The 9,546-nt window shown below is 37.0% G+C and overlaps 1 protein-coding gene across 1 annotated transcript; it reads right to left on the minus strand.

The window, feature by feature from the left end:
• Positions 1-321: 321 nt before the first annotated feature.
• Positions 322-6,985, minus strand: LOC134497216 (vomeronasal type-2 receptor 26-like). The gene is made up of 6 exons (XM_063302888.1): positions 6,789-6,985; positions 5,705-5,996; positions 4,063-4,848; positions 3,173-3,400; positions 2,584-2,710; positions 322-1,220 (listed from the first exon to the last, which is right to left on the minus strand). The coding sequence occupies exons 1-6, from the start codon at positions 6,983-6,985 to the stop codon at positions 322-324; spliced, it is 2,529 nt and encodes an 842-aa protein (XP_063158958.1).
• Between the last annotated feature and the right edge of the window lie 2,561 nt (positions 6,986-9,546).

Consider the following 9,546-nt stretch of genomic DNA (forward strand, 5'->3'; position numbering starts at 1 on the left):
TAAAAGAAAGAAAGAAAGAAAGAAAGAAAGAAAGAAAGAAAGAAAGAAAGAAAGAAAGGAAGGAAGGAAGGAAGGAAGGAAGAAAGAAAGAAAGAAAGAAAGAAAGAAAGAAAGAAAGAAAGAAAGAAAGAAAGAAAGAAAGAAAGAAATAATGGAGCACTTCTTTTGGAATGGGTGACCACAATAAATCCTAATAAAAATCGTCCATCAATCTTCCTTTGAAACAAATAATAACTTCTATATGTTTCTTATTGACAGCAAACAGCCTTTCTATTCTTATTTGTCAGCAATTTCTCACAGTAAGAAAGATCACATGATGTACTAATTCCTCTTTATTAGTTGCTCCCGCTGGTTCAGCTCTGGCCGGAAAACAATGATGTAGCATTTTGGCAAAAATATGCATCCCAGTAATGCAGTGCTGGAGGACAAGATGGAGAAGACCTCCACAGCTACCATGGCTTTTCCTTTTGTGCTCAGATAGGCTGGAAAAAAGGATACCCACACACTGCAGAAGGCCAACATGCTGAAGGTGATGAACTTGGCTTCATTGAAGCTGTCAGGTAATTCACGGGCAAGAAAAGCCACAATAAAGCTGGCCATGGCCAAGATACCCATGTAGCCCAAGACGGAGTAGAAGAAGAAGGCTGAGCCCTCATTGCATTGTAGAATAATTTCACTGGATTCTGAGTGCATGTCTAACTCAGGGAATGGGGGAGATGTTGACAACCAAAGAGTATAAATGCATACTTGGAAGAGAGAGCAGGTCAGGACTGTAGAAAAAGCCAATCTTTTCCCCACCCATTTCCTCATGTGGGAACCTGGTTTAATGGCCATGAAAGCAACAACCACTGTGATGGTTTTGGCCAGGATGCTGGAAATGGCCACTGAGAAGGTGATGCCAAAAGTGGATTGTCGGAGAAGGCAGGTCACCCTGCCAGGTGGGCTGAGGAAGAAGAAAGAGGAGAGAAAACAGAAGAGGAGAGAGACAAGGAGGGTGTAGGTGAGGGCCCGGTTGTTGGCCTTAACAATGGGAGTATCCCTGTGCTTAATAAAAATTGCAAGGACCCAAGATGTCAAGAAGAAGAAACAAAGAGCAGTGGAGGCTAAACCAATTCCTAATGTTTCTTCCAAAGTTAGAAAGATCACAAGTTTCAGGATACATCCTTTCTTTTCTTTATTTGGATAATGATCTTCTGAACATTCAAAACAGTCATCTGTATCTGGAAGAAAAGTGAAGGAGTTTGTCATCTATTAATTTCATTTTTTTTTCAATATTGCTGTTTGATTGGATTCCAGCTGTTATTCTTTTTGAGTTCTTTCACTGGTTACCAGTTTGATCATGTTGATATGAAAATGCAGTTTTTCCTCAATTGTATCATTTACAATTGTCATAAAGTAAAGTACAATGGAAAAACTAATTATTATTTGAACTGCAGTCCATTCTAAATTTTTCCAAGTTATTACAAAATAGACACTGCTGACTTTTCCTATTTTTCCAAAATATAGGGAAGAACACTGAAGCTTCTTTACTTTCACTTACTTTCATGTTTTCACGGAAATGAGAGCCCAGAAAATGGAAGCTAAAGTGGAAAAATGTGAGCATTCATTCACAACTAAACTGACCTGAAAAGGTTGTTTTTTGAGCTTGACACTATCAATTGTAAAAACTATCATTGTTGATTTAAACTTTAACCAGAAGTTTAACAGCAGACTTTTTCTTTAAATCGCAGTCTATTCTGCAAATTGTAATTGGCTGGTCATCTCCCATTCAAATGTTTATTAGGTCATACAATTAGTTATTTATTTATTATTCAAATTTCGCTACCGCCCATCTCCCCCAAAAGAGGGGCTCTGGGCGGTTCAGGTGTCAAAGCTTTTAACAATCTTAGGAAAAACAACACCAAATGCATATGAGGCTGAAAATTGCTGTTATAAAGATGACATCATAAAGTAGTAGACATCAATATACGGTACATTCTTTTTTAAAAATGCTTAATATATCTTGAGTTTACAAAACTTCATCGTATTTTGCTTATTGAGTGAACAATTTTAGGAAAAAGAACACCAAATGCATACAAGGTTGAAAATGTGACAATCAATAGATATAGATCATGTGATTATATAAGATCTTTCGTTCAATGTATATATATTTGTACCTCTATAGGAAACACTACCTGCAGTAATTTTATGCACAAACTTTGACACCTGAACAACAGATTGTGATCACAGGCATAGAAATGAAGATTCACCCTAAAGAACTAGTTGAACTACTAAACACAGAAATTAGATGTCTAAAGAGACTATGGTCAGTATGGTTTAACAGAGAAACACATCTTGATGAGATCCTGATGAATCAAGAGATAATCCATTCAATGAGTCCATACCTGGTTAAAAGCTGGGTGCCAGACAATCAAATCTTCATCAATGAACAATTCTTTCTCTTTTGGAGCACTGGGATCTAACTTTCCAACACTAACTCTCTGGAAGGATCTGTTTGGAAAAGTGGATATATGTATCCTAAAGGAGTGCATTCCAGTTTGCTTAAGGCTCTCTAAAGAAACATTGATGGAATGTCTAACCTACCATTTTGAATTGAAATCTTCCCTTCTGGGCATGGAACACAGTCATAGCAACAGAAAAGTTTTCCTTCAGCCCCTTTCTTCCAGGATCCTGGGGCACAATGGTCATTACACTGAGAAAGTGGAAGAACCTGGACATAAGCATGAAAGGATTTACAAAGGGAGATTTTTAAAACAATGTCCGTTTTTTCTCTTTCTGTGGGAAAAGAATTGTTCACTTCAGAAAGGGCTAGTGAATTTTATCTCACTGGATTTATACTATGGATTAAAAATATGTTGAAATTTTAAGAATGTGCAAAAGAAGGGGAGGGTGAGTAAATAAATGTGTATGATGACAATGTGTTGGAAAATGTGTCACTCTTATGATTTCAAATTGAATTGTAAACCAAATAATGACAACTTGGCTTTTAAATTGTACTTTGGTCAATTTTGTAAATGCCTCAACATGGAAAACATACAGAATATGCCATTTTCTTCTTTCAAACACAGAAATTAGATGTCTAAAGAGACTATGTTCAGTATGGTTTAACAGAGAAAAACATCTTGATAGGATCCTGATGGATCAAGAGATAATCCATTCAATGAGTCCATACCTGGTTAAAAGCTGGGTGCCAGACAATCAAATCTTCATCAATGAATAATTCTTTCCCCTTTGGAGCACTGGGATCTAACTTTCCAACTCTAACTCTCTGGAAGGATCTGTTTTGAAAAGTGATCAAATTGATAATGTCAAATCCACCTGTTGCTTCCCGTTTCTCATTCAGGAACACTCTCTCTCCAGCTGAATTGTTAAAAGAAATGCCTTGAAGAAATGGATGGAGCTACTTGAAAGAGAATGAAAGGGAGAGGGAGTTGCAAGGATAAATGTGAGGAAGGGGCCATTATTTTTAAGATTCATTCTTACATTCTTCCCATTCCGAGAACAAATATAAAATATGTACACCTAGAAAATTGATAATCTATATTGCATGGAAATGTACAGGTCTATTCTATTACTTATTTGATACTATTTCGAGGAAAGATGAGAAAAAATGTCAATCAGAAAAAGCTAAATAAAAAGAGGCTTTTGAAATTAAATAAGTTCTTTCAAATACGATTTTGTTTCACTATTTAAACAACTCATTAAAGCTAGACCATACATAACCTTATCCTCCGCTGCTTCTTCTTCATTGGTACAAAGCTCTCTCTTTCTCTTTCCCTCTCTCTCTCTGTGAGATAGAGAGAGAGAGGGAGAGAGAGAATAGCTATTGTTTTAAACATAGAGGTCTTCAAAAGGGTGGAAACCACAGGTGAAAGGAACCACATTTAGTATCTCTATTGACATCTGGCCACAGGCCAGGGAAAACAAAGCCTATTAAGATGTGTAGGAGAATGACTATTCCTGACAGAAACTATAGGTACTACATGGAGTGATTACCTGCCAAGGTTGCAGATCTGGAAATTGAAACATTTGAATTTCTCTTTGTTTAGATCTTGATCTCACTATTTTCTGCAAAGAATGTGCCACCACATAAACAGCATTGTAAATACTGTAGCTTTGGCCAGTCATCTGCAACTCAAAGAGAGGCCCAGGCAGATTCTCCAAATTCTCTTCTCCACTACAAGCTTCACTGCTCATTGATGGTAATTCTGTATTTGAAAAAGAACATTCAAACAATTGATCCCAAACATCTTGACGAAATCCATCTTCATGGGCTGAAGGTTTGATAACCTGAAGAAATTCTTTGAACCCTTGAATTTCTCTTGAATGAATTGCAAAGACAAGAGCCCCATGGAACATCTGGAGGTCCCAACCCCTTTGCATTCCTGTCAGTATGAAATCAATTGGGTTCATCAGGAGCCAAACCCTTCTAAATGATGCACTCTCTTCATTTTCAGGATCACGTAGAAAAACAACAGTTCTGAGCCACAGAAGTGTGAATGATTCTCCATAGATGAGAAAAGCATTTGCTTTCTGATCTATCAGCTTATTAAAAATAATTGAGATTGCATCAAACAATTCTGACAAGGCTTCCAACTGGGCTCGTTTTGGAATTTTTTGGGTGAAAGCTAAACAGATGCCATTCTGGGAAAGCAATGGCTGCAGTTTCTGCCAGAAATGTTCTCCGTTATTAGTATCACCAGCAAAGACTCCAATCCACGTCCATCCAAAACGGAGAAGAAGTTGTATAACTCCAATGTACTGATGGTCCTCATTTGGGATCATGCTGTAAAGTGAAGATAACTCAGTAGTCTGAAATTCCTCTTGGGCAAAAGAGCCATAGCTCAACTAAACAAACAAACGAACAAACAAACAAGTCATTTTTCAGAAAAATCAAAGGGAAAATATATGAAAATAATAACTTCTGGATGGAAAGTGAATGAATGTATGCCTACACTGAAAACTTCTCAAATTCTAGGTACATGATGGTACTTCTGATGAACCATAAAAGCAACTAAAACCCAAGGTAAAATATTTTCTCAGCTGCAGAATATAACTGGATTACAAAGGAAAATTAGCACCCTAATATACAGTTCCAGAATGCTCATCCCCATGAACATTTAGAAACCTGCTAACTGTCTGAACATATTAACTCTGTCCAGCCTTAGGATTACCTTCAAACTGGATTACCTTCTGTCCTTCTCTATGGCAGATGTAATAAAATACATATACACAAAAGACTATTTCCATGAGATTCTAGAGAAATAGAAAGAGTCAGTTATGACTTCCTTTACTGCAATTATTATAGAGATTTCCAAAAGGAACATATAGCACCATCCTCCACCAATTCCCAGGAAAAACAGCTGGGTTTTATGCTAAATTATTATCAGATGCCAACCAAGACAAAGCATTGCCACCTATTGCCAGATGATGGTCAAAACACATCAGCTGACCCCTCAAATAAGTTTAATTTTGTTCAGTAATTTATGTATTAAAATTTAATTTTGATCTATGAACATAATAAATGATTTTCATTTTTTGTGTTGGATTACCTTGAGTCAATTTACTGAATTGCAGGGAGAAATTGCAGAAGGGAGAACAAAGTGGACTTAATTGACGTCCTGCAAATGTCATGGAAAAAAATAAGCTCTAATAGTAATTACAAAGAAGTCAAAGTTTTTCTTTCACCCCCTTCCCAAACTACCTGTGGAATCTTGTAGACATTTATACTTTCTGACATAGAAGATGAAGTATGAGAATCTAATCCTCCAATGATGGCCATGAGCTTTTTCTGGCCATCACATTTGTAGTTTGGGACAAATTCCTTGGATTTGAAAAGCAGGTCCAGAGTGGTGCGATAGGTCATCCTTGGGTTGTAGTAACTGTCATAGATGTGGAACCCAAGAGTGATGTTGGGTAAGATGTGGGAGTCCTCATTGATCTCCTTCACAGCAAAGGCCAAGGCAAGGACATGCTGGTAGAATTTTGGGATTACACTGCAAATAGATTAAATACACCATTTCAAAAAATAATGTTGCAAATTCTTCCAGTGTTGTCATTGTTTGTAACTGACTAACATTTTTTTCTCTGTGATTGAACTATTAAATCATTTTGTAATCACTTCCAATATACTTTGCATGCAGTATTTTCCTTTATATTTTTCTACCTAGTTACTCATCACAAGGCATCTTATGGTAATTTCTAAAGTTTTAACTGCAGTGTTCAGTTGAAACTAGTATTCTTTTTGTTCTTTACCCTGAGGTATCTAGCAACTTTACTGAATGAGAAAGAATTACAGATTTAGGGTGAGATTCTCTCTAGCCCCATACACTTTTTTTTTGGATTCTTTTCAGTTCTGAAAGAACATCCCACAATACTCCTAATTCTAAGTTCCCTCAGAGTCAACATCTGTGATTTGTCTCCAGAATAAGCTGCAAGAAAGAGAAACATGAAAGTAAGTTTACCATGTCACAATCATTCCCTATCCATTTCATAAAAGTAGAATGCCAATAGATTTAGTTAGATTCTCATATTGATATATGTTTTGTCAAGTGACAGTGCAGAATTTCAGCATTCTTCTTTTTAATAACCTTAAATCACCAAATGTATTTTCTTGCAAGAAAGTCCTTAACAAACCTTATACAAAATTCCCATTTTTTCACCATTAGAAAACAATCAAAATGCAAAGAACTCCTACAGTTCATAGAGAACTCTACCTTTTCTATGGAAACAGCTATTAGTCCTATAAACAATCCTTTTGGTCAGATGATTCAAAGGAAAATCCTTACTTTGGTGTATCATAAAAGTTTACAAAAGGGTGTTGTCTGAATGGAATTTCATAAAAGGAGTAAACCATGAGAGACACAATTTCACCAATGATAAGGTCACCAGGCTGGTACCACTCATGTGGAACAGGAAAGGCATCACTTGCAGGACAGCTCAGAGTAACTGTTTTGTTCACCAGGAACATCAGGAGAAACAACATCATGACCCTCTGCTTATGGAGAAAATGTCTGGGTCAACATTAAAGAGAAGTTCTGGAAGATATGACAGGAGGGAGAGAACTTGTGCAGATGAACTTTAGAGAGTCAGCATTCCCCCTTCCTGCCTCTCTGTGGCTTGAGAAATATTTATATTGATTTTTTTTTTTTACTTCCTATTCCTGTTTGCACAAAACCTTTGATGTTTTGACATCCTAGAATAAAAGAGTGATTTCAGTCATTCATATGGGACATAATTGTCATTGAACCATTGGCAACCTGGCAGTTTTTCTTGATGTAGCTGATCAACATCTTTCTCTCTTTTCGGTGATATCATAAGGGACTGATGCTTAACCTGTTTTGAAAATACCTGGACCAATAGAATTGGGAAGATTGAGATTACCAAATTGCCCTAGTTCTAAAAATGAGGACCAAGGTTTAATTTAATCAACAAAAACTATTTCCCTGTCAAATGTCTGTGGAAATGGTCAAACATCCACTGTCTGGTACAGATGTTCAGGTCTTGGTTTGAGAATCCTTTAGAAATTAGCTGAAAAGGGAAGCTGAAATAAAAAAATAATTCAGCCCCAAAAGGAAAAATAAGAAACTCTTGTTAAAAGCTCAAGAGGAGAAATGGGTATTATTTTTTTTTCCTTTTTCCTTGTATTTAGTTTTTATAATAAAAAAGAGAAAAAATAATTTCCCAGGAACTCATATCTGTGTGACTCCAGAAAATAAAATTTATTATTTTTAAAAAGAATAAGTCTGTCTTTCATCTATCTATCTATCTATCTATCTATCTATCTATCTATCTATCTATCTATCTATCATCTATCAATCATCTATCTATCTTTAACTTAAGGGTCCATGGTCATCATTTAAGTTCTGGATATCCTCCAGTGATAAGGAAAACACTCAGGCTTCCTTGAATGGTTTATTTAAATGACCTGAAATGGTCAAACCTCTATTGTGTGGTATAGATGAACAGGCCTTTGTTTGAAAATCTTTCAGAAACTAGCTAAAAGGGGAAGCTGAAATAGAAATAAATAAATAAATACTAATATTTTTTTTAGGATCTGCCTTTTAGGATCAACCATTAACACTAAAGGAACAAGCAGTCAAGAAATAGGCCACAGATTAGCATTTGGTAGAGCAGCCATGAAGGCCTTGCAAAAAATGTCCTGTGATGTGTCTGTATGGACAAAGATCAGAATCATGCAAGACATGGTATCCCCTGTGACACTTTGGAAAGAAAAGTTGGAGTTGAAATATGGGGAAGCCTGTAGGAAATGATGATGATGGTGGTGGTGGTGGTGGTGGTGGTGGTGATTTTTGGTGAAATAATAACTGGCTGATGGTTGAACTATTTTCTAAATGAGCAAATGCCAATAAAAATTGGTATAAAACAGATTGGCAATACAAAATAGCCTTAATTGTTGAAATTCACGTTCATTTCTTACAATGGAGCAAGGCTCCCATTTTCCATGTCAAATGAAAAGAGCGGTTTAATAGAGAAGAGGAAAGGTTTTTATATATTAAGAAATGACAGATAAACCAATAAGCCCTTTGGAGGAGGTCATCCGTATTTTCCGGCAGAAAGTGCTAATACGGATCAATACCAAGACTAATATTAATATTTAGAATTCTGCATTAGCCATCCCTTTGAACCCAGTGATCTACCCCTCCAAATCTTTCACTCTTGCATGAGTGAATATAGGAATCTCATGAGGGTGATTTCATGAAATTTCAGCCCTTGTAACACGCTACACTCTGACTAAACATCTCAGTGAACAAGAACAATTGCACTGCCTGCACATCTGCCTCCCTTGTTCAATTTCTATAACACATACAATCTGCCTGGGAGATGTCTGGGCAGGAATGGGAGAGATTTTGAATGCTGGCAGGCTTGATGGACATGACACTGCAGAAGGTCAAGAGAAAGCTGGTGAAACCTCACTAGTTGGGGAGAGTTCCAGGGCCAAAGAAGAAGCTGTGTCATAAGGTCAAGACAGGTTCATGGACAGAGTTCAGATGGTAAAGTGGCCAGTGGTGACTGACTGCTGCTCTGTTAGCATGTTGGATTTACACTGGCATTGCCCATAGAATATCAAAAGCAACCAGAAGACAGGTTTCATCCAGGCAGTCAGCTGTGAGTGATGGCCCAGAATAAGTGGCTGTAATGGAATCATTAACAATGGAGTTGATCATGGACTCTGGGTCATGTGACTGGGAGGAAGACAAGAAGGAGGTTAAAGACGATGCGATCATGGAGAGTCCAAGCCACTGTGAAGTGGACTGATTTCTCCAATACCAGATGCATTAGGTGAATACTTGAAACCCATGGTTCCCATCATGATCATTGACCCATTTTTGAATCTGAAAGTCATTTGGTGGGTCTTGCCCCCACTTTGTCATCCCTGTTCTGTTCCCTTTCCAAAATGATTATGCTCACCAACAATGGTCTTCCCCCTTTACATAATTTCAGCATGAATCCTGTTGGTTGCAAAGAAAAAAAGAAGATGCCCTCTGTTGAGGGACTTCCCATGCTTTTTGTTCTGTGCTCTAT

The sequence above is a fragment of the Candoia aspera genome, chromosome 4, assembly GCF_035149785.1.
Source record: "Candoia aspera isolate rCanAsp1 chromosome 4, rCanAsp1.hap2, whole genome shotgun sequence".
Taxonomy (NCBI): domain Eukaryota; kingdom Metazoa; phylum Chordata; class Lepidosauria; order Squamata; family Boidae; genus Candoia; species Candoia aspera.

Bases quoted from the DNA above. Each gene is read 5' to 3' on its own strand.
- LOC134497216 (XM_063302888.1), bottom strand. From the start codon at position 6,985: ATGTTGTTTCTCCTGATGTTCCTGGTGAACAAAACAGTTACTCTGAGC. The intron at 2,711-3,172 runs GTATGGACTCAT...GCTTATGTCCAG, and splicing joins GGCACCCAGCTTTTAACCAG to GTTCTTCCACTTTCTCAGTG. The intron at 1,221-2,583 runs GTAGGTTAGACA...CTTTTCTTCCAG, and splicing joins GAAGATTTCAATTCAAAATG to ATACAGATGACTGTTTTGAA.